The sequence below is a fragment of the Equus przewalskii genome, chromosome 22 (assembly GCF_037783145.1).
Source record: "Equus przewalskii isolate Varuska chromosome 22, EquPr2, whole genome shotgun sequence".
Classification (NCBI taxonomy): domain Eukaryota; kingdom Metazoa; phylum Chordata; class Mammalia; order Perissodactyla; family Equidae; genus Equus; species Equus przewalskii.
The window spans coordinates 13,357,802-13,383,857 of record NC_091852.1 but is presented as its reverse complement, the minus strand read 5'-3'; the positions used below and the strand labels follow the sequence as shown (position 1 = coordinate 13,383,857).

The 26,056-nt window shown below is 43.7% G+C and overlaps 1 protein-coding gene across 8 annotated transcripts in view; it reads right to left on the bottom strand.

Moving 5' to 3' along the window:
- Positions 1–26,056, bottom strand: part of PRUNE2 (prune homolog 2 with BCH domain) — a 242,626-nt gene that overhangs the window by 61,076 nt on the left and 155,494 nt on the right. For all 8 annotated transcript variants that reach the window (XR_011531762.1, XM_070590661.1, XM_070590658.1 and 5 more), the window contains 3 exons: positions 19,858–20,016; positions 10,621–17,194; positions 9,517–10,288 (listed from right to left, as the gene is read on the bottom strand). Coding sequence is in view for 7 of the 8 variants with exons in the window: in XM_070590661.1 (XP_070446762.1) it covers positions 9,517–10,288; positions 10,621–17,194; positions 19,858–20,016 (7,505 nt within the window). In the remaining variant the exon portion in view is untranslated. The remainder of the gene's footprint in view (positions 1–9,516; positions 10,289–10,620; positions 17,195–19,857; positions 20,017–26,056) is intronic.

The window sequence follows — 26,056 nt, the reverse complement described above, 5'->3', positions numbered from 1 at the left end:
TGGCACCTGAGCTAACAACTGTTGCCAATCTTCTTTTTATTTTTTATTCTTCTCCCCAAAGCACCCCCCATTACACAGCTGCAGATTCTTGTTGTGGGTGTCTCCAGTTGTGCCATATGGGACGCCGCCTCATTGTGGCCTGAGGAGTGGTGCCATGTCTGGGCCCAGGATGCAAACTGGCCAAACTCCAGGCAGCTGAAGTGGAGCATGAGAACCTAACCACTCAGCCATGGGGCTGGTCGCCCTAGTTTGTTTTATGGTGTCAATATAACTTTGATTCCCAAACCAGACAAGAGCCATACGATGAAGGAAAATTATTGGCCAGTGTCATTCATGAAAATCTAAACGACTTTACAGGGTGGAAGGAAACTAGATACTCTATAAAGTTTTTAAGATTCACTCATTTAAATGACTTTGCTATTCTCCCTTCAATTAATATTTGACTTTAAGTCACAACTTAATGAATATAAATGCTGTTTAAGGCAGTGTGGGATATAAAGATGTATCAACCGTAATCACAGCCTTGAGTGGCTTACATCCGGGTAGTAAGTATAACATGAGGCAGAATGTGAGGAAGACCAGCGTGAGGAGATTCAGGAGAGAGAGGGATTCCTTCTGTTTGATAAGACTGGAGACTGTTTTAGGAAGAAAGAGGCATTTGGTCTGGGGCTTAAGCGAACAGTAGAATTTCAATATGCAGAAAACAGGATCAAGGAGCAGGGAATTAAAAGATACGCTAATAGCAAAGAGGCAAGGGAAATATGAAGCCTCTTCAAGGGAACAGTGGACAGTCCTATGAAGGTTTATACACTTATTTACATTCCCACTTTAAGGCAACGTTGGTAGATATATAAAAATCCACCATCGCATGACTTAGAAATAGCTGAAAAAGAAAAAAAAGAATGACAGGACCACAACATGGAGTTAAGACTTAGATAAATACAATAAAATATGTACTCTAGAATTCTATACATTTGATACTGGTGAGTGATAAATTTGGCTGTGAAACGTAAGCTTCCAAGGGGCCAACTCAAAAGGATAAACATGACCAATTACATAAATGTTATTAATTAAAAGCAGTCACATTCCTAAACTAACAGTCAAGATGGAGGTTACACTGGATTTGCTCAAGAGAGCACAGGTATTCTGGTTAAAAAATCATGGTCTCAATAACATCCTTGGCATAGAGATAAGTTCCTTAAGTTTTCCATAAAGGTAAGCCAATGGCACACAATGAAATCTATATAGGACAAAGAAACTCTATGTTATCCTCTGCAACATGGTACAGTACATAGTTCTCTGCTGGGCTGGGCTTAATCCAGGGCAGATTGTGGAACATGTAAAGGAACATATGCGTTACATATTTTCACTCAGTCTTCCATAAATTATGATCCAGAGTTGATCAACATTTTGAAATAGTTTATGGGAATGAATAGAAAATAGTAATAACAATAGAAAAATAATAGAAAAATAATAATAATAAAAAAACTCTCTTATGTTGATTTCAAAGAAGCCACAACCCTTAACCAACAGTTAAAATGGAGGGAAGGCAGCATTCTAATCCTCCATTGGTACAGCTTGGATTTCTACAAAGGGTGACCCAATCCTGGCGTGACTGTTTGATAGCCTTTGTTCTAAAAGAACTCACGCAGATCTTGGAAACAGATCCCCCAATGCACTGGAGGAAGGGTTAACTAATCCCGCACGTTAATATATCTCAGCACATTTTTCAGAAGCTGAGGTTGCACCACTCTCCAACTAAGGCAACTGTGCTGAATAATCTCTGTTTGGTTCTTCAGGTCCATTCTCCTACTTTCTCCACCTTGCTCTGCCCCAGGAAGCTCCCTCTTCCTCTGACTTCCACTTGGTTTTGACAAATCAGGGCACCTGGTAGGAGGTCAGAGGAAAGAGAGAGGCAAGGATATGCCCTCACCTGGCTCCCTCCCTGTGGGAATGCCTCAGGCTGGCTGTGTCCCTCAACAGTAGGTCACTGCTCCTCTCAGATTGGTCCTTTCGACCTGAAATTCTTTTTCTGGGTTCTGGCAATCACCCCCTCCCTTTATCCCTGAGGCCTAGGAATGATAACAGCTGTACTGTTCACTACTCCTGGGTCATGGCGAAATTCCTTTTGAGTTCTTCACACTTTGCCTCCGTTTTTGTAAACACTCCCTTTATTAAATATTTCTCAGATCATCTATATTTCAACGTGTCATCTCTTTCCTAATGGGTCCCTGATACACTAACATATCCAGCTTTTGAAAGCATCCTACTTATCTTCCTCAAATACCATCGATTTTCATGGAGATCCTTCTTTCTGACATTAGTTTTGACATTTAGCTATTCCAGCCAGAGGAGCACCTTGGACTTTTCCTCTAACTGGAAGCCAACACAATGCAAAACGGCTCTTCTGTGGGTGTTCCTCCCACGGGACAGCTGAGTTGCATCACCTCATCTTGGCACCCGTGGCTTTCTCTCGCTGTAAAATCCCTCACCACAAAATTTCACAACTGTAAATATTTGGAAAACTTAAATGCACATCGAGGGGCTTTGATTCTCTCACCTCCGTCTGGCCTCTGGCCACTCAAGTTGGCCCCACACATCACAGACGGAGCAGCCCACGGACACGGCAGCAGCCGTCTCAGATTTGCTGTGGTGGGAAAGATGTGTTCAGATGTGATAAGAGCTCACTAGATCACGTGACAGGGCAAAGCGTCAGAGGTGTTCTGGCTCAGTTATTCTCCAAATATCTCTTTGGGAACTTTGGCTATTAAACTTGATGTGCCTTTCAATGGGACAGTGGGAGAATAGGAATAAACACAACTCATAGAAGTTAAAAAAAATGATTGCTTTGGTCTCTGTGTCGTATTGACAAGCACTGGGTTGGAAGAGAGAAGACTTAAGTTCAGATCCCAACTTTACCACTTTTTCTTATTTCTCGATGACATTAAACAGCTCACCTACTGAGTTAGTTTGTTCGTCTATGCAACAGGGATAATTAAACTTGCCCTGCCTATCGCAAATGGCGATTGGGTGGACCAAAGAAAAGAACATATTTGTCTCTCCACAGGCACTTACTGGAAGTCTGGGCAGGGCTGGCTGGACGTGCAGAGGTGGCCGGGGTCGGGGTGAGATGGGGGAGGAGATAGAAAAAGAAGGAGACTAAGGAAGGCCTGAATTAAAGTGCAAATTTAAAGAACTTTCAATAGGACTTAATTATCACCACGGACTCACCAAATATAACACACCAAATGATCAAATATAATCACAAAAATAAATGAACACAGAGTCAGTGCCAAGTTTGGTCTTCCAGGTTTGGTTCAGCACAAAGCCAAAAAAGAGTGAATAAACAAGGGCATGTTGTCCTTTATAGAGGATCAACTTAGCTCCAAGAAAGGGCAAATGCTGGGACCTGGGGTAGAGCCCATCCAAACAGTAAGCCTCAGAGGGCAGTCTGTGCTCACAGAGCCTGACTCCCTTGAGAGCCCAAACGTATCATTACCCAACCCTGAGAGAGAGTCGACGGATTACTTCTTTACCTGGTTTTCATTTCAACATTCTCATGGGTATAAGGCCCAATGTACTAACTCCCCAACCATTAGTCAGAGTCAGAAAAGGCCTGATTTCAGAAGGTCTCATGAAAAACATAAAAAGATCTAATGGTGTTACAGGAGGAAAGGCAAAGTCTTGTTTTTTGTTGTTGTTTTTTGGTTTTTGTGAGGAAGATTGGCCCTGAGTTAACATCTGTTGCCAGTCTTCTTCTTTTCACTTGAGGAATATGGTCCCTGAGCTAACATCTGTGCCAATCTTCCTCTGCTTTGTATGTGGGACCCGCCACAGACTGGTTTGATAAGCGGTACGTAGGTCCATGCCCAGGATCTAAACCTGTGAACCCTGGGCCAGTGAAGTGGAGTGTGCAAACTTAACCACTACGCCACCGGGCCAGCCCCCAAAGTCTTTTCTATAGTCTTGTTGGACAGGAAAAAGACCCAAAATAACTAATATAAAAAGAAAAAGATGCATAGATATCACCATAAGAAGGAGGTCATGTGGAATATGAAATATATTGTGTTTGAAGGTCATTTTTATTTTAGAGAGTACCAAATAACTCACCTCACAGAGCTAAGAGGCAAGATATAGTGCCACAAATATAAGGATCAGGTTACTTCCAAATACTCCATTTCAAAAGTATATGTGGGGGCTGGCCCAGTGGCACAGCAGATAAGTTTGCATGTTCCACTTCAGCGGCCCAGGGTTCGTCAGTTCGGATCCCAGGCATGGACCTATGCACCACTTACCAAGCCATGCTGTGGGAGGCATCCCACATAAAAAGTAGAGGAAGATGGGCATGGATGTTAGCTCAGGGCCAGTCTTCCTCAGCAAAAAGAGGAGGATTGGTGGCACATGTTAGCTCAGAGTTAATCTTCCTCAAAAAAAAAAAAAAAAGAAAAAGAAAAAAGTATATGTGACCTGTCCCCCACTGCTGCATGAATCTCCAAAAGATTGGATAAGTACTGCCCATTTTCTTAGTCCTCTTGGAAATTATTTCCTTTTACCACCCTGCACGGCTATTTCCTTGTCCCACAACTATAGAAAGCCAATACATCTGTACACCAATGGCCCCATTTTTATGTAATTCACATGGTGACTTTACAAAGGGTAAGCGTTTGATGCTTGCTTAGCATTTAGTTCAGGCTTTTGAATCTAACCTATGATGGTTAATGTTGCCTGTTGAGTTGGCTAGGCTCTGGTGCCCAGTTATTTGGTCAAACACCAGTCCAGACGTTGCTGTGGAGGTATTTTTTAAACGTGATTAACACTGAAATCAGCAGACTTTGAGTAAGGTAGATTACCCTCCAGAGTGTGGGTGGGCTTCATCCAATCAGTTGATGGCCTTAAGAGCAAAGTCTGAAGTTTCCCGAAGGACTTCTCAAGACAGCAACACAGAGACTCTGCCTGAGTGTCCAGCCTGCGGTCCTGTGGAATTCGGACTCAAGACTGCAGCAACTTTTGCCTGAGTTTCCAGCCTGCTGGGTTGGCCTACAGATTCCAGATTTGCCAGCCCCTAAAATTGTGTAAGCCTGATGAGGATCAAGTCCGCCCCAGGGAGAGAAGCCCACAGTGTCCTCACCTACATACCGATCTCTATCATCCTCCCGGAAGCACAGGCCGTCCTGAACTCATCCGACCTGATTCTTATCCAAAGTTACAGGACCACCCGATAACCAGACCCCACATGCACTGCTACCATTTTAACGATTTTTTCATGATCTTTCCTTTGCCTCGTAAAGAAATAACTCACATACCTATGCCTTATAAATTTAGCCCCTTCTCAACCCATTGCAGCTCTTCACCGCCCGTGGGTCCTGTCCCCATGCCAGCAGCTCTTACTGCCCATAGGTCCTGTCCCCGTGCTACTCCATGCTATTCTCTGAATAAAGGAGCACTACTGCCAGACCTTGAGAGTCCAGGAAATCTTTCTTTTGACTCCTTGGCTCACTGAGCCCACATCAAGCCAGTTCTAATTCCTTAAAACAATGTTTCTCTCTCTCTCTCTCCATCCTATTGCTCCTATTGGTTTGGTTAATCTGGAGAACCCTGACTAGTACATAATCAAATTACCCTTTCTTCACACAACCTCCTTGTACCCACACATTCTTTAAAACAAACATCTAAATGGTTCTTCATTTCACAAACAGTTGTGTGCTGCAGATTACGCTGCAGATGTTCTCTGACCGACAGGAGGATCAGGCATTTCTATCACTGGCTGGGGTATCGGTGTGTGATCCCGAGCTGGCAGGGTCTATAGCTGGAGGATGATCAAAGTGTTGGCAAAAGTCTCTGGAAAGATTGATCCTAAGGAACTAGAACAGAGTGCTGAAGACCTCGAGGGACAGCGTTCATCTCCCAGCACTCATAACAAGTTTTGTTAACAAGAATCACTAGGTAGAATACAAGGAGAGAAGGCATCTTTCTTCTGTTTTCTCCAGGTTTTGAATATGTGCCTTACTGTTCTCAGAACAGTGTGGGAGCTGACGGGCGTGCGGCAGCTGAGGGTGAGACAGGAACCAGCCTAACGAGACAGGGTCTTCTGTGGGGCCCCTGGCCTAAGAAGATGAGGCCCCTAACCAATCGGCAGGCTAGGAGAATCAGATAGAGCCTACCAAGATCCATATTCTGCAGCCTCTGGACTTTCCTGGGCTTATGCATGTGCCCAAGCACTCAGAAGTCCACTGAAGGTGACCCTAGCCCTATTTAGCAAAGTAAACATTACACCCAAGGGTGGAGAGCCAGCATGCTAATGATGCATGCAACACAGGTGGTGGCATGTCAAACAACAGCACAGGCTCAAGCACAGCCCCACCGCTCCATGCCATGACACGGCCCTCCTCCCTAGCCTTTCCCTAATAAAAGTCCCACAGTCCCGCTCCCTAACGAGCCGGTCACCTGCCCCTTTCCTTTCGAAGCACCGGCTCCCTTGTGCCTCTCCTGTGCACAAGCTAGTAAACTTTTACCTTCCTACTCCCGTTTGTTGTCTCTTTTGATTTCCATCCTGGGGGACAATAAGAACCCAATGTTTTGGTAACGAGGGGAGGACAAGAAGCCGATTTGTAGCTGGAGTGGCATATTGCATATACTATCAGCCTTCTTCTATTTATGAAGACCACATTTTAATTTGTTTTTCAGAATAGTCTTGATTTGGGGTATTCTGTCCTATGATGAGATTTTGTGTCAGAAGATGTTTCCAGGTTTTCGGTTGGGAAAATACGGCTATCTTATCACACTGCTTCTGTGATTACCTTCCTGTCTCCACGATTTCCTTTGTCTTGTTCTTCCCAGTTGATTTGACTGCCTCTCACCCTCTTCTCTGCCTTTCCAGAGTATGACCTTCCATAAACACCCATCTCTAACTGTACCTCTCTGGGCCGAAGTATGACTTTCATGGGCCTTAGAAACTTTTGCCTTCATGGGTCCCTTCTTTCATTAAAAAAAAATATGATAATTTATTTTACAACTGCATTGGTAGAAAGACAAATCTAATCCACACAAAAGTATAATTATTTTTTCTTTTGATTTTAAAAGAAATTTAAACCCTCTCATGGGCCCCTTAGAATACCATGTGCCCTGAGCACTCTGCCTCCGGAGCCTGGGGGATCATAAGCCATGCCTGGTTCTCCCCGATAAAAGTGCCCTCCTCCGATGCCTCTCTTCCTAACTTAGTAACATTAACACACACTCTGGATGCAGCGAGACTCGAATTCAAATCCTAGCTTCTTCACTTTCTAACTATAAGCCAGAACAAGTGGTTCAAGCTATCTGAACAGTTTCCTCTCCTGTGTAATTCTTACCTCATACAGTTGCCATGGTAACGTGAGATAGTGCATGTACAGTGCTTCTACCGGGTCCAAGGCAAATGCTCCTAATTAGTAACTATTTATTTTTAAATAAACATCTCTCATTAACGATCTTAATTTAAATATTACACTACTATCTACCTTTTCACTTACGTCTCACTCCCCTATTAAACTGTAAACTCCTAGTGGGCTGGGAGTAAGCGTTACACCAGTGGTTCTCAAACTTAAGTGTGCATCAGAATCACCTGGAGGAAGTGTTCAAGCACAGAAGGCTGGTCCCCATCCCGAGTTCTTGATTCAGGAGGTCTGGGGTGGGGCTGGTAATTTGCATGGCTAATCAGTGCCCAGGTGATGCTGAGGCTGCTGGTCTTAGAAGCCCACTTAGAGAATCACAACCGTGCATCCTCCCAAAATCTAGCATGGAGGGAAACTTGCAAATTCATTTAGGGTCAATTATTTATGCAAAACATAATACAAATGCCAGCGGGAAAATCTACCCCTCTCCCTGTGTTGTGAGGAAAATTTCCATTACTTCGGGGGCTGAGCAGAAAGGGATGAGTGGAGAAATCTCATTGAAAGCAAAGAGGTGAGTGGCACAGTTGAACACTATCATCTGTTGGGTTTCAGGGGCATGTGCAAAATGCAGACAAGAAGCCAAACAACAGCTCAGCCACTCAAGGCCGCCTGAGTTCTCAGCTCAATCCATAACAATGCCAGCAGGACTGCGGGGACCCACCCGTCACTCTCTTTCTGATAACGGATCTGGGGTCTCTCTGGAAGGAAATAGCTTGACAGGAAGAAAGAAAGATTAGGCCAACTGAAAATGTCTGAATTTATGAAGCTGCCCTTGAATATGGTACAGCTTTTAACTCTTTATGGCACTTTACTAACCCTCCATATACCCCTGCTGTGCTTTCTGTTTTCTCTGTTCTTTTCATCAAGAAATGTAATTTGAAGATGCCACAGCTCTCCTGGACACATTCTATTTACACACAGATTAAGTCCCCAGGATTTAATATTGAAGGAAGTCTTGAGATCCTCCGGCTTAACCCATTAATTTTATGGATGAGGAAACTTAAGTACAGGGTTAATCCTAAAACACATAACCAGTAATGGCAGAGCCGGGCTGGAATTCAGATTCCTGACTCACAGTGGGTATATGGTGTGTATAGTCCTTTATACTCCCAAAGCGAACAGGAAAGAGAGATCTTTTCTCCACTACATTTTAAAGACGAAACATGATTTTCCCCTTTACTTGAGTTGCTTTTTACAATTTGCCTTCTTGCCCCCAGAAGCAGCAGGGCTTTATCAGGGGAAATTGAAGAGAAATGAACAACCCTAAGGAGTTTCCATAGGCCCAGAAAGCTTGAGGACAGGGATGACATCCCATTCCTTGCTATATGCCCACTGGCCACCCAGAAACTCAGCACAGAGCAGATTCTCAGACACCATATGGTGAGTGAATGAATGAATGAATGATCGAACCACTGGTTTCATGGCCAGTTTTTCAGCCAATTAGGGAATGAATGTTTCACACTAAGATTTGGAGTCTGCTGTGGAGTCTCCTTATTCTTACTTGTAAGTTAGGTGCTTACATAAAACCACAGTTGCCTTTTCTGTGTGATGGGCAGTGTGTCTGCTAGAAAAGCAGAGGCTGTGGAGGTGGGAAACTTTGAATCCCAGAGTGTCCACTCTGGTTACTTAATTCAAGGCAAGTTATAGAACCTCTCTGAGCCTCAAGTGCCCTCCTCTCAGTAGGTGTAAAATAAAGATAATAATGCCTGCCGCTTCAGGATTGTTGTAAGGATTAAATGAGATAACGGGTACAAACTGCCTTGCACCACCAATAAATCTTCATGCTCTCCCTTCTCTGGTTCCAATGGCCTGTTAAAGAGTAATACAGGCATTGAGTAGGCAGAGGAGTTGGGAGGGTAAGTACAAGACTGGCTGGAAATCAAAGGGGCTTTTTTGGCTCAAAATATACACAAATCATCCTCATCATCATTATGGTTACCTAGCAGCTGCTTTTACTGATGCTACGCAAGAAATACAAGCAAAGGTCCTATCATCTAGGTATTCCTTGGGTTCCACAATCCCTCATCATTTTTCCAGTTTCTAAATAAAATGGTTTTTAGGAAAAAAATAAATCTAGCTTTTTGCTTACCCGTTTGCTCTTGGTTTCCTCATTCTGGACTCAAGAAACTCCGTCTCCTCCTCCATTTCCATTTCAGGGATCACGTTTTTCTGAGAAGGCTGTGGCGAAAGCATTTCCCATTCATTGTCATGGGTGACAGCCTGCAACATAGCTGCATCTGGGCCAGCCCTGCCTTGGCTCTTGCTCCTCTGTGACTGGCTGCCCAGACCAGAGGCTTCCTCCCGTGCTAAAGATTCTAGAGGCTTCATTTCTCCCAGAACTTGCATTTGGGGAACTTTGCCCAAGTCGTGATCAGAGGCTGGCTCCAGAGCCTTTCCAGATGATCCAGGCCCTGAGTCCCTAGCTTCCAATGATGGAGTCCCACCTTCACTGTGGCCCAAGACCATCCAACTCTGGTCTTGCCCATGGCTTTCAAGAGATGATCTCTTATCATCTTTGGAAGACATTCTCTCTGCAAAGTGATCTTTTCTTTCATTTAAGGAGGCAGGCTGACATGTGTCTGAGAAGCTTACTAACTCAGTTCCTGGCAGCCCTGCTTCTGTTTCTTCAGAACCCATGTGAAATTCTTCTAATTCAGATGTGCTTTCTCTTGCTTCACAGGCTTCTGGCTTTGGGAGTGAATTTTCTTCATGGTTTACAAGTATGTAATCCATGTGTAGTGCATGATGATCTTCATTCTTCTCGGTGTAAGTTTCTTCCCTGTCTTCTGGTTTTATCTGTTCAGGCTCCTTGGTAGGAATTATTTTTTCTTCTTCCAACTCTAATATTCCCTCTCTGGCACCTAGAAGTGGAAGATGAAGGTGAGAAGAGGGGAACAAGCCTTAATTAACACGTTATGTGATTTGTGATCTTTGCAAATGATCCACCTAAAGAGAGATAATTTAAGAAATATTTTTATTTTGTAGTGCTGCTTAATTTTCTCATGCACTCTCAAGGATAGGTATTTCACAAGCAGCAGATGTTACTGCCGGAATACAGGACTTGGTTAGGCATGCACTGCAAATTTAGTTAGCTCCTCTTTACCCACATTGGTAGGAAGAGTTTGTTTTACAAATACGTTAATTGAATAAAAGCAGCAGTTTCTTGGGGGTGGAGGAAGGGGAGGTTTCTTACCAATTGGTGTTCCTATGTCTCCACCTGCTGGTGAATCCGAATGATCTGTTTCTACTTCCCAGTCAATGTTTGTTGGAGACAACTCAATGTTGGAGTTGACTTCTACAGGCAAAGAAACAGACTCAGGGTCTTCATGAATGTGCAGTACAACCATCTGGCGTCCGGGCTGTCTGTTTTTGGTCTCAGTGTGGTTTTCTTCGCTTCTTCCATCAGGAAGGGCAGAAAGTAATACCTCCACTGCTTCGCTCCCCAGAGACTCATCCCCTGGAGCCCCAGCTTCCGCTGTTGTTTCAACATCAAGAGTAGGTTCTGTGAGATAGGTCAAATCAAAGGGAGGTGTGTAAGGTGCCAGCGATTGCTTCAGAGCATCCTCTTCCAAGGGTGGGTCACCACCATAGAGAAAGTGTTCAGGCTCTTTCATTATATCTTCATCAATATTTTGGCCCATGACATCATATTCAAAATCACCCCATGAGGCTTCAGATGAACAGATATCTTGCTTCCCTGCATCCCCATCAACTGGCGTTTCGGGATTGCCTTCTGATAATGTCAATTTACTCATGTCATCTATTGTTCCCGTGGATGTGTTGAGACCTGAAGCATCGCTGCAGCTGTGGTCAAAGGCAGCTTCACTTACATCCAGACAAGTGTCTGAGGCTAGCAAAGCATCAGGAACTGTGGCAGGATTCTCAGTAGCAAAAGGTTGCTCATGGTCTAAGAAGGCTCCTGCGTCTGTCTGACTTCCGGCAGAAAAGTCCTCTGATACACAAGAGCTGTTGTCATCCATAGTTGGGTCTTGCTGAGTTACAAATATACTGGTTCCCACGTTTTCAATCATTGGGATTGTTCTGTCAACAGGTTGCAAAGTTGGTGCTATGTCTGGGTTGGCTCCTTTTTCTGATGCTTTTAAACTTGTGTTGTTTTCACTATTTATTTCAGAAGGTTCGGGAGAACCTTTGTGAGAGGTAGGCTGAGCTGAGTCACTTGTGTTTGCTTGATCACTGATCGGAGGCAGTGGAATTGTACTTTCAGAATTGTAGGGGACAAATTCCTGCCCAGGCTCCTGACGGGGCTCTTCATGCATCTTTGTCTCGGTGAGATACACCTCACTGGCTTCCCCTTCAGGTCCTATCCCAGCACTAATGTGCTGCTCAGTCTCTTGCTTTGCTTCATAATCTAGACATATATCGGGGCTGTTGGAAGCTTGAGAGTTGCTGTCGTGGTCACAGTGAGTCAGTATATCAGGATTCTCACCATCTGCTTTCAAACTGAAGGGCTGCTTAGTATCCATCCACAAGTCAGGCGAAGCTGAGGCCAGTTGCCCACCCTCTTGGAAGTTGCCATGTAAAATATCTGGAACAAAGTCGCCTTGAGGGCCCTCAGTCGGGGTAGAGCCATCCCATTCAGAGCTTGACTTCTTTATCAACTGAGGGGAGGAACTGACGGCAGGGAAATCGTCTGAAGCAATGCTTGAATCTGTCATTTCACTGGGGTGTGATTTTTCCTTTTCCCACCAACTTGTATCTTGACATTCAATAGTTGAAGCATTAGACATAACACTTCCATTTTCATCTGTGTGAGCAAATGTTGGGTCTGGCTGATCCCAGACGGATAGCACTATATTCTGACACTGCTCTTGGGTAGGTGTTTCAGAAGTGAGTTTGACACCAGCAGAAGACATGAAGGTTTCCTCTCTGGAATCCTTTTCTTTAATTTGGTCCAGTATTACAAGCTGGCTAAGCTGATTGGCTTCTGGGTCAGGCTGCCTCGGTTGAATGTTCCAAAGTTGCTCGTGAGAATTCTCCCTATTACTATCCAGGAAGGGAGACTGATGTCTATCACTGAAAGTATTAGTACAATGCGTTTCCACGGATTCAGCATCACTCTGAATGGGTACTCCCCAGGGACCCACGTTTTGGTATACTGAAGAATTCGTCTCTACCACACCACCTGAGTTAGAGAATTCCCCTTCAAATGCACTTTCAATAGGTCGCCCTTCCTGTAAAGAGGCATTCCACCACTCGGTGCTGTCAGCTGGGAAGCCAACAATTTCCAATTTAGAAAAATTTTCATTCTTTGCTTCAGTTTTGGGAGATATTTGCCATACAATATCTTCTGTCTTCCCTGTTTCTGGAGAAGATCTTGTCTCCTTATCTACAGCTGTAATCTGTATTTCAGTGCCCTTTAGTGGCGAGAAATTCCAGCGATCAGGACTGCTTTGTTGATTGTCACGGAGTGGGTCTGACTCATTCTCATTCTCTGCTGGTTCTGAACTGCCGACATAGGCAGAAAATTCCTCAGACTTGGGATCTGCTGTGGCCAAGAACTTATTAGATTTGTTCAATGAATCCCAAGCTCCCGGTTCACGCTCAGCAACTTGGCAAGTGGCCAAATGGGTCTCTTTCCCCGTGGACTCTTCATCACCTGCAGTATCATCCTCAGAGCCTGAGCTCGTCGAAAGGAACTTGGCATCCTCCAGCTGCGCAGTTTCAGCAATGTCATGTTCATTTTTCTCCTGATGGCTAATCACTAGATTTTTTTCCTGATAGGCACCTGAATATTCAGAATATTTGCCTGTTTCAGGGCTGGATAAAGAGGAAAAGGAATCACCATCTACTGAGTCATTCCAAATCTCTAAAAATTTAGGAACCTTGTGATCTAAGCTCTTTTCAAAGCTGCCCATTCTGTTTTCCTCCAGGTCCTTCATTTCAGTAATGACTTCTACTTGGTCATCAGTAGTAATCAGTTCAGATTCTTGGTGATTCTGTTTACTCCAACCATCTTGATTTTCCTTCTGATGTCCAGTACTGGGTCCATGGTCCCAGGAAGGCAATGGAGCTGAACAATCATTTAGGTCAGGACTCGATGCAGTGGAATGTGTATACTCACTAGAAATACTATCTCCGTCATAATTTCCTGATGAAGCGCCTCCTGAAGGGCTGTGTTCAGTACTCTTAACTTCAAGATTCTTAGTTATCTCAGAATTTGTGCAGTTGACCTGCACATCATTGTCTATAGGGCCATTCCAAACGTCAAGGCTTTGGGGACATTCACGAGGTTGCTCTCGGTTCACTCTCTCTGGCTCCAGAATGTTGCCTTCTTTAGTTTTCTCAGGATCCATTTCAGGTAAAGATACACTTTTTGTTAAATTCAGCCTGCCTGAAATTTCAGTAGTTTCACCTGAATTTCTGTGATCCGTGAGGCGCTCTTCGCAGGTCTCTTTTGCCTGGAGGTGACTTGTGGACATCTCTGGTTGCACATCACAGGGGTCTGGACTGTAAGACCCCTTCTCATGCTCTAAAACTTCTTGGGGTTCCTCGGTCTGAGGACTGGAAGTGACTGAAAGAGAACTCATTTTGCCTGATTCCTCAAAGATTTCTTCATGTTCAGATGCAACTGGGGAAGAGCCTTCCTGGTCTCCTTGCCCTTTTCCAGAAATCCCCGAGGCTCTATCCGTCTCCTCCTCCTCGCCAGGGTGCTCCTTATCGGCCGCTCTGTGGGCTTCCTTCTCACTCTCACTTTGTTCACAGCTTGGACCTCTCCATGGGTCTGAGTGTGCCAAATGCCCTGGATTCTCATGCCTGGTTGCCAAGGCTGCTGTATCACTGGGCAGGGTTCCTCTGCATGTGTCCTGCCTGTCAGGATCTGGCGTAAGAGCTCCTGACTCACTGGCTCCAGATCCTTCTAGCACATCTGGGATGTGACTGTCCTTAACTTTTTCTGGTGAGCTGGGAGTTTCAGGAGGTGATTTGCTTTGTTCTGAATCTGTAATATACGATGGGCCTGGTAATATTAACGATGACATGTCGTTATCTCTCATGACGGAATCCCAAATACTCTTCGCAATTAGCTGTCCACTTTTCTCGTTGAGTATGTCATATTCGTTAGGAGCGGTGTCCTTGCTGGGCTCAGAAGAGGCAGGGACTTCCCAATCTATCTGATTTACTTCCTGATATTCTACACCCCATGGTTCTAGCTGTCTCACTGAAAATCGGGTTTCGGGTTCAATAATTTCAGCCACATATCCTTGTGCTTGACCTTCACCAGGGATTGCCACACCTGCACTGCAGTCATCCCAGTCAAAATCATTATCCATATCAGAGATGGTTGCAGTGGACTGAGTGTCCTCCAGAATCACTCTGTTCCACAGGTCGACATTGTCAGGGGCCGCCTGCCGGGAGTTGGTGCTACTGTGCAAAAGTGTGAGCTGTCGGTTTGTTTCATTGTACAATCGCATCATGCTGGGGTCGTCGTAACTGGACTGGCTGCTTTCCCCAATGTCATCCTCCATGGAGATGTTCTTCTCATCTGTGGGCTCTGTGTTGAGTAAATCTTTATCTGGGCTGTGAGTGGCATTTATTTCAGAACTATTATCTGCATGAGATGAAGCCCACATTTCCAGGTTCCCAGGACCTGAACTAACTCGATCTCTAGGTGGCTGCTGTGGTGATTGCAGAGGCATTTCAGTCTCCCCTGCAGTAGCCTTAGCATCTTTTGACTCAAAACCTCCCTCTTTAGCATATGGCTTGTTTTCGGCTTCTTTTTCGTCTCCAGCAAATGTTGGTGATGTGTAAGAGTCAGAGGTGGAGTAATTGGTATCTAAGGGGGAAGGCAGCGAATCTTCCCCAATGTTGGATGTACTGTAATCGGAACATTTATATGATAAGAAGGAATCTTCCCAAGGAGCTACGATGTCTGACCCTCCTTTCTTGACACTGTCCTCAAAAAGGTTCCAGGAATCTACCTTTTCATGTACATTTCCCCTAATTTTTGGATTCACTAAACCATTCTGATCTTCCATTGATGGCTTAGAACTATTCCATGCATTATCCAGATCAGATCCAGGATTTCCAGATATAAGAATATTATCTCTGGAGTCAGGGTTCTTGTTGCCCCAGATCTCTGAAGTTGCTATATTATTTGCCTCATTGGATGAATTGTCCACTAGGTCTTCTGAAGGAAAAGAAAACCCACTCTTTGCCATGGCCCACTCATTTGGGTCCCTCACAGAAGGTGTCTCACCAGTCGCTGGGTGCAGATTCCAGGTATTTTTCAAAGCTTTGGCATCGTCTTCTTCACCAAATGCACTCCAGGTTGGGAATGCTGCTGCAGCAGCTGGTTTGCCATCATCCGTGGGATTTCCCCAAGGCTCGGGCATCGCTGTGGGAGAGCGATCAGAACGCCACAAAGCAGTGAAGTCTTCTATCAGGTGGTTTGTTCCCTGAGGAGACGTGTTTGGCAAATGGGATTGCTCAGTGGGCAGGTTTTGAAACTTCAAGCTTTCCTCACTTTGGTCTTGAATATTATTGCTGCCCAGCCCAGGCTGAACAAATTCTGACTCCCAGGGACCTGACTTTGGAAATTCGAGACTCTTTGGTTGAAATATAGAATCTGAGGCTCTCCTATCAACTGGGCTCGGCTTATGATCTTTCCATGATTCGGGGCTCTGGAAGACAGATTCCTGCTCACTGGAACTCCATGCATCTGCAACGTTTTTAGAGTCAATTTCCAAACCACCCCACCAGCTGCTGCACCGTGGACGGGTCTGAGGTGGCTCTGTGTGACCTACGTCAACTGCTTTTTGGCTCATATCTTCTGGATAGAGTAGAGTTGGTTCTTCTGTGGATGGTGAGCTTTCTACAAAGCTATTCATAGGTGTTGCTGGGGCCCTCTTTCCAATATTTTTCAGCCTTTCTGGTGAAGGAGAGTCATCTCCCACAAAACCTGTCAGGCTCAAGTTTCTTTCAGAGTTATCCTCAGGACTTTCTTGTCTCTGGACAAACTCCTCATCAAATTCCACGAGGCTATCTTTGCCAGCCACCGACAAAAGTGAGCTGGATGAATAATTAGATATGTCCACCCCTAACCCATCGAGACCTTTAGGCCCTGTGGGGAGCTGTCCTTCTGATGAATCACTGTTGGGAAAGAAGTCATCTGCTGGGGAATAGTCCGCAGAATGGGAAGATGGTTGGGACTGCCCAGAAACCATGGGTGCTGCATCAAAGTTGAAGAGGTCAAAGTGTTCACCTTGTTCTCCAGACCGTGCATGCTCCTCCACTACCGCCCCTTCAGGGATGGGACTATAGGAGTCAAACCCTGGGAGGAGGCTGTGGTGAGGCCCAGCACCTTCTCCCACTGGACTGTCATCACTGAGGAAAACCGAGCTCTCCTTGGATGAACGGCTGCTCCTAATGGTGGCTAACCCGCTATCTGGGCTAACAAGGTCTACGTTGACATCCACCTGGGCCTGGTTAGAATCGTTGAGATCCGGAGGGTTTTCTATGAAATTCACGGAACTGGGCTGTGGCTCTACGTCAGAACCATACAACTCCATAATCCCGGAAGATCCCTGGGAGAGCGGGGCGCTGCCTGCCACGGCTTCTGTTGAGGACGTCCGGCTATTGGAGACCATCTCTGGATGTCTCCTATTGATGACTTCCTTGACAAGGAGAACTACCTGATCACATGTTACCGAAGGGTTCTCCAGCTGGTACACCAGGATCTCGTCACAGCCACATTCAAACGGCTCCAGCTCTAGGCAAGGGTTCTGGCACTCTTCCAGTTCACAGCAAATCTGTCAGGGAGGCACAGGAATTTGTGTGAGCACTCAGACACTCTGTGCTCTTTGCAATTTGTCTTTCTTAATTTTCCTTAACATAAAATTAATTTGTGTACATCTGTCTAAAAAGAAGAACACAAACAACCGAAAACTGTACAATGTAAAACAAGGAAAGTCTCATTTATACACCCCAACTCTTTCTCCAACCCTATTAAATTGGCTTTCCATTGAACTCAAAATCCAGCTATTCAATTTTGTTGGCTTCTGAAAGTTACAGGGAAAGAGATTTAAAGCCATTTAAATCCTTTCTTCAGTGTAATATAATATCATCTTCCAACAGGAATGAAACTCAAGTTTGCAAAGTGCACAGATAATGGTGGATGCTGACAAGAGCTAGGCGGAAAGTGTTGGAATGAGGGGAAATGGGGCAGGAGAAAGGCTTTTGTCTAGTAGCAGGCAGCGGGACCTGCTTTAACCTCTGCTGGTCTCATAAGGCACAGGAGAAAGTAGGAAAGAGAAAACAGCTGCCAGGGCCAGAGCTTTCCAAACAGCATTCAGACGCCAACTGTCTCTTCCTGCCCAGGAAGCATTGACATGGAGCCCAGAACAGACAAAGCTGACTTGGGAGGCAGGGGGATGTATGACAGCCAGAGCCAGGCCAGGACCAGCTACAGTTTTATGATTTTCAGGAAATGCTGGGGATATTTTGCACATTGGACCTTTGAAATGGCCCCACAGGATTAGTGGAGGTGACAACAACATCAAAAACAACAACAATAACAGTAGCTACAGAGCTCACATGGATAACACTAACAATGACAATTGACATTTATTGAGTGCTTTCATATGCCAGGCACAGCCCTAAAGGGTTTTACGTGCATTATCTCCTCTAATCTTCACAATAATTCTACAAGGTTGGGACGCTTGATCCCCATTTTGCCAATGAGGAAATGCAGACGCAAGAAGGTTAAACAATTTGACCAACTAACACGTGGTGAACAAGTGATGGAGCCACATTTTGAACTCAGGCAGCTCAGCTGCAGAGGCTGACCCTTAACCAACTGTGACCACAGGCACAAAGAAGGATTCCTCTGGAGCAGTCTTCACCTTGTGATGCTCAAGATTCTGAGAAGCTGTCTCTCTCGGGTGATGGGAGGGGAGGGCTGGTGGGAGAGGAGAGGAGGAAGAGCTTCCAACCCTTCATCTGCTCTTCTAGTTTTGTCTGTCTTAGATTCACCAATTTTTAAATTGATTTGCTACTAAAAGCGATATGAAAACCACCACAGTGGAGGCTCAGAAGACCTTAGCTCTGTCCCTAGAAAACCCGTGACCAAAGATAAAACTCAGCTTTGAAACCCAGTGCAGAGCAAAGCACTGAAAACGCCCCAGGCTGGTGATGCAATGCTTAGATGGAGGTGGGTCAGGAGACAGGGTGCAAAACGCACCTGCAGGAGGAGCAGGGGGCTCTCTCGTATGTGGACGTGAGAAAGCGCAGAGGAGCCCAGGAATACCTACAGTCATGTCAGGGGAGCCAAGATGGATCTCTTGGGGGACAGAAAGTGAGGATGGGGACAAGAAAGGAGTCGGGACTGCCGCCAGCCACCTGCGGACAGACGAGGTTTCTAATCCATCAGTGAGGAAGGGTTAGATCCAAGTCCGTGTTGTCCCTCTCATAATGAACCATGTGTGTTCTCTTACTAGTTATTAAATACTCCTGGAGTGGTGTAGTCAGTGCCCTATTTCGATTAATTTTGTCTACTTCTTATATTATTTCCAAAGCCTTGGGTTAAAGACTCAGCTATCAACTGAGAGATCTGACCGATTTTGCAGGCAGACTTTTAGTACCTGGAGACCAACGAAGTTTGATTAAAGCATCAGATCACCAGTCACTAAACACTGGGGACCAAACAGGTATTTAGATAGGGACTAAACTTTAGTTATTACCAGGTAGCAGTCCTCAAAGGAAACAGGACCCAAAGGAGGACTTGCCCTCATTTGGGTGAAAAAGATATCATCTTTCTCTCTATGGATTCAGCCTAGAAGATAAATAGTTATGGGGCTCTTTTAACAGGTCCCATGTGGGGTGTGGGGTGAAGGGGGTCAAAAGGTAGAAACTTCCAGTTATAAAATAAATTAGTCATGGGATGTAATGTACAGCACGGTGACTATAGTTAATAATACTGTATTTCAAAGTTCTAAGACTTAAAAGTCCCCATCACAAGAAAAAAAATGTTATACTTATGTGTGGTGATGGATGTTAACCAGACTTATTGTGGTGCTCATTTCACAATATATACAAATATCGATCCTTACATTATACACCTGAAACTAATATCATATTATATGTCAATTATACCTCAAGTTAAAAAAAAAAAAAAGAAGGGATAACGTTTAACTTGCTACTAATTCTATTTAGATGATTTTTTTTGGTAACATAGCATCAAAACTAAAAACTAAAAATCTGAATTAAAGCACTGAAAACTAAAAATAAATAAATAAATAAATAAATAAATAAAAGACCCAATGTGCAAAATACCCCCAACATTTCTTAAAACTCAAACTCCATGATCGTATCTCGTGGGCCAATTTCTTTAAGCCACCAACCTCTTCCTCCGCGGGTTCTGAGAGCTGGCAGGTTAGGAGGTGGTGAAACGGGCCGGGGTCAAGGAGGTGCTTACCTGACTGCACAGCTCTGGGTTCTCCGAGTACACAGCAATCTGCCGTCTCGGCTGCTGCTCCTCTGACACGTAGCTGGCCAAGAGGATGAGGACATCAAAACCGAACTTGTCTGTAAATGTTTTCAAATCACTGGAGATATTGCTGTGAAACATACAGTCCTGAAACAACAGGCAATTTGATATTAATGTCAAACTGCCCAGCTGTGAGGAATTGGGCTACATATTAGTCCAGTCTCAAGATGTATTACAATAGATATTTATTATTAGATTTACGTGAAACGGACACTTTGAGAAAATTTAGAAACTTTCATGCTATGGCTTAAAATATACTTTGCTTGTTTGTTTTCCTAAACCAAGAAAAACAGGAGTCTTTGCCATCATTATTCAGAATAGTTTAGATAAGGAACAAATATCTCAACTTTTTTTCCCTAAAATATTTATTCAAACGTTGACTTTGCAAAACATACTTTTCCTCTTATTGTTCACAGGATGTAGGAACGTCTGTTGACTATTATTTCATCCTATCACTAGAAAAATAGTTCTTTTCTATAATTGTTTTCTGATGATTATTAACTGCAAGCAGAATTCCTAAGGATGACTCTAGCTGAGTTTACTGAGTGCTTTCTATTCCAGTTAAGAAGTCCAGGAGATTTGCGGAAGGGCTATGATTCCAGTTGTGCTCGCTCTAACCGGCACCTAAAGAGGAATGAATAACTGCGGGAAAGGAACCCACTACCAGAGTACCCAGATCTGTGGCTCATATCAGCCAAGGGAATGTGCTGGCCTTTTCGAGTTATACTAGCTGCAAGGTGAACCACTTTGTCAGCACGGCTGTCTGTCTTTCTTAAAGAAATACAGTGCAGACTGTATGTTAGCCCCTAGCATAATGCCTGGCATATACTAGTTGCTCAAGAAATGTTAGTTGAATGAACTGGAGAGACATATACACAAAATCAACCTGTGCTACATAATCCTCTATCATAGCATATATATATATATATCATAGCATATATATATGATCATCATAGATAATCAATCCATTGACAGTCTAGTGCACTATTCACTGAAAATCACCATGATGTGCGCTCGAGAGCTATAAAGAGTTCCACCAATTTTTTTTTCTGATTACAAAAGTCATCAGAATTATGCATGCCACTGGTAAAATATTAAAGCAACACAGAGATGTACACCACGGAAAGTGGAAGTGCCATGTACCCCCTCAGATAACCACTGCGAAGAGCTAAATAGTGCAGTGCATGTAAGTGCAGGTTTCCTCCATGTCCAGATTGTTTGTATGTGGCAGTTCTTCGAAACTTGTGGATTTGATATTTGTGTCTTACACTATTTACCAGTCACTTAAAATATCCATAACACGTGTACTCTGTGATTCTGCTGAGTTGAATCTCAAGGTCTATGAGGCCCCTGAGAGGGCCCTTGACCACTTGGCAGACAGGTGGGCCCAGCCCATCACCAGCTTCCACATCTCAAGGAGGCTTTGTCACCTACTCCTGTGGCAGCCACTCTCATTAGGCACCTCACGAGGCCACTTTCACTTTTGGGTTACGAGGAATTGCACATACGACTTCACAAAGGTCTCAGGATGGACTGCTGATGAGTACCAAAGATCTATTGTACTGGCTTGGTAATGAAATTTATGATGTTCAAATACAGAGCTGTTCCAAAAAGCATACTGTCAGCTTTCATGCTTTTTATTTATTGTCTGTGTCATAATAATTTTTAAATACAATTTTTTTTTAAAAGTTAGTTTACCCACAACAGAAGTAGATATTTAGAATGTGGCTTTTAAAAATTGGACCTCATATTATACACAATGTGCATTCAGTAGACAAAATTATTTCAGATCATGATTGGTGTTATCCATCGAGAACCTCAATGCTGAGCTTTCTGCCATTACGAATCATAAAAGAAGATATGGTCTCAAAGGAAAATAAGAATGGACAGCAACAACCTACATCATATCTCCAGAGACTGATGGCTTTGGCACAAGAAACCTTACAATTTTCCTTCCAAAATATTTTTTTCATTATTTACAAAAAACTTCCCAAATATATTTATAAATCCCTGAAAGAAGACACATTTCTAAGGGATCTTCACATGTAAAAATTATCACAGCACTCCCAGCTAGGTCGCTCCAACAAGAGAAGGCAGGTTTTTCTGGTATCTGAGCACAAGATGAGGATTCAGAAGCATCAGCATTATCCAAAGCCATACTTGTGGAACATTTGCTATGCGAAAATGTCGGCTGAGCTCCGATCTGTTTGGATTCTTCTGTCTTTAATGATGGCTCTAAGATCTTGCGGGACTCAAGTCCAAGAGGCAGTGGCAACGCCAGGTGTCTTCTTGGAAATGCAGAGTGCCCGGCCACGCCCCAGACCTACTGAAGCAGCATCTGCATTTTCCACAAATCCCAGGTGATTGAAACGCACATTGACATCCGAAAAGCACTGCTTTAGGGAGGCATTTGTTAATTGACGTATTTTCCTCCGAACCAGTCCTTTGGGTTCTCTCACCGCTCTCACAAGACTTGCTGACTCACACCCTCAGCTCCTCATTCCTCACATAGCCGTAGCATAAAAACCACCCTGAGGTGTGAATTTCTGGGCTGCTTTGCTGGAAGTTGTCATTTAGCTGGTTGGGGATTGGGTCCAAGAACCTATATTTTCATTATGTACCTCAAGTGATTCTTAGGATCAAGTTCCACTGGGTAACACTCTCCCAGTTCTCCTCTGGGTGACCCCAAATTCCACAAGATCAAATGAAGTACGGATAAAACAAAGGCTTCGGCGAATCACTCTGGTATGTAAGAGAAACAAAATGCTTACATTTCGCAGTGACCGTCAAACAGAGATCATCAGCACTGTCCTATCTGCCATAATAAGATTGTTCAAACCAGATTCGATCTTATTGGCTTTAGGATAATGCGTTTCATGTTTAAATCAGAATCAGAGAAGGGAATGAGTGAGAATAATCAGGAATCCGAGAGGCAGAGTCTGTTTGTTCTGCTTTTACTCCGGTGCTGTTTGCATAGGAGATAATTTATTATTGTCTTCTAGCTACGCAGGGAGTCATGTGCCGCGACGGCTCTTATGTTGCTGACAAGCTAGGCTGGTCCTGAATAAACAGCACTTCATCATCAAAACAACCCAACTGTAGATACAGGTTGGCATTTTATTCCCCCCATCTGCCTTCTACCTGATAAATTACTGTTTTAGTTACACGTATACAAATACTATTTGTTAATCTGCTCAAACGTCTCCAAGATGTTTTCCCCACCTTAAGTTAAAATTATAGATATATACATATACATATCTCCTGCTCAATTTGCCAAAGTTTAGAAAATAAAGGGATTCTACTTTAATTTACTATCCTCACCCCCACCATATAACCCTCCACATTTGCAATATGACCCCAGTCTGAGAATTCTGCATGGAATTTAGGGAGTGACTTTACTAATCCTTGCAACCGGAAATTGACTGGCAAAAACTGAGACTATTCCCATCAGCTAGGAAGAATGGGAACTGCTCTCTGACACAGCCTTTTGTCTCTCATGGTCCCAAAGAGTCAATCATCAAACAGTTTTAGAAGTCATGAGTCCTTTTGCTGGAGTAATTCCTAGTTTCGGAATGAGTAGGAAGGCCTGGAAACGTGGGGAGAAAAAGGCTTTGTTATTTCCCGGCCAAGAGCTAAAGTGTAAATCTCACGGGCTCTAGAAAGAGGCCAATGATCACGATGACAAACAGCAGGAAACAGAAAGGATATGGCTTCGCTTGAACTAAAATAAGAACTGAGGTAGTGACAGGAATGGTGTCTAATAGATTTATTACATTTGTGTTTGAAAGTGTGTGGACAAATGCAGTGGAAAATTCCACTCTCTCATAAAATCCTATTTTAGTTCTTATTCCATTGTTATGAAAAATTTAGTCTTTACGGTGTATGCTGAGAGCTTCAGGGCATCACATGAAATAAAAGTGATCCACACAATGTCTCGTAAACATTTGAGTGCTTCAATGTGGGGATTCCTTGAGAGAGGAAAACCCACTCTTCTTACATTCCTCATACGTTTGTCTTCTATTGTCTCCTGAATCGCTCCTGCCAGGTTTCTGCCCACGTTGTTCCACTAAAACTGTTCTTCTCGAAAAGTACCAATCAGGAGCCGGCCTGGCGGCACAGCAGTTAAGTGTGCACATTCCCCTTCAGTGGCCCAGGATTCGCTGATTCGGATCCCGGGTGCGGACATGGCACTGCTTGGCAAGCCATGCTGTGGTAGGCATCCCCCATATAAAGTAGAGGAAGATGTGCATGGATGTTAGCTCAGGGCCAGTCTTCCTTAGCAAAAAAAAAAAAAAGAGAGAGAGAGAGAGAGAGAGAGGATTGGCAGCAGATGTTAGCTCAGGGCTAATCTTCCTCAAAAAGAAAAAAGTACCAATCACCTCCAGGTTGCCAAATCCCAAAATCACTTTCCTCTTCATACTCTACTCAACTTCTCTGAAGAATTCCATGACGTTGACCCTCCCTCCTTCTTGAAACACTTAATTCCTTCACTTTCCTGACATCGAACTCTGCTGGTTTTTCTCCCAACTCGCTGGCTACCCCTCAGTCACCTTTGCTGATTCCTCTTCCTTATTCAAGCTCTAAATGTTCACTGCCTCAGACTTTGTTTCCAAACGCCTTTCTCTTCTTTATGTACACATTTTCCTTGGTGATCTCCTCCAGTCACATGGCTTTCATACCATCTGTCTGCCAATGACAACCAATTCTACATCCATCTGAACTCTGACCTTGTCTATCCACATGGTATTTCCACATAAATGTCTAATAAGCATCTCAAATACAATAAGACCTGGGGCTGGCCCCGTGGCCGAGTGGTTAAGTTCGCGCGCTCCGCTGCAGGCGGCCCAGTGTTTCGTTGGTTCGAATCCTGGGCGCGGACATGGCACTGCTCATCAAACCACACTGAGGCAGCATCCCACATGCCACAACTAGAAGGACCCACAACGAAGAATATACAACTATGTACTGGGGGGCTTTGGGAAGAAAAAGGAAAAAAATAAAATCTTAAAAAAAAAAATACAATAAGACCTACCTCCATCCCAGTTTCCTTCCTATCATTAAATGGCATCACCATCCCCCCAGCTGCTCCAGCCAAACATCTAGGAATTATTCTTGGCTCCTTTTATTCCTTATTCCACACATAATCCACCAGCAAATCCTGTTAAATTTACCTCTGCAACATATCCCAAGGCCAAATACTTCTCCCTCTCTTCTCCATCGCTAGGGCTGTCTAGGCCACCATCACCATGATCTTTTGCCTGAATTTTGGTGACAGCCACCCACCTGGTTTCCCCGTGGCCTCTCTTGTCTCCCTGTGACAAGAGTGCCAAGAAACAGCTCTTAAAAATGTGAATAGAACCATGGTGCTCTTCTGCTTACAACCCACTCAAAAGTTTCACAATGCCATTATTCTTACTTACTGTTTCTTTTTTTAAACTGGGAGGAGGAAGGTTGAATGTCCTTGAGATTATATATTGACGAGATATATAATAAATCTCATTGCCATATAAGATTATAAGATTCTACTAACATATAATCTTATATTCAACGAGAAAAAGTAGACACGGCAATAGAAAACTAGTAGGAGAACATAAAGGACCATTCACAATTGAAATGCAAATTACCAATAAATATCTGCATTCATTGATAGAAATTCATCAAAAGAAATCCTTTGATAATAAAATATTATCCCCTCTTTTCCTATTATTGGTAAATATTTCCAAACGGGCACTCTCCTACACTGTAGAAATATATTCTAAGGAGATAATCAGATATGGACACAACGATTTGTGGACAAAGCTATTCACTGAACTATTACTTTAATAACTAAAACTTAGAAACAATCTAAACGGCCAACACTAGAGAAATGATTGGTTAAATTATGGGGCAGTTACACATAAGACTATTATGCTGCTACTAAAAATCATGCTATCAAAGAATATTTAATGACACACGAAAGTCATGATATAGTATTAACTGGAAAATAATTTCTAGAATCATATAAAAATAGAATGTCATTTCTGTACGTATTCAAAAATATATAGTGAAATCTAATATACAATGGATACTAAGATGCTCTGATATTAGAGTTGTAATTTAGCTAAATTGCTAATCTAAAATCTTATTG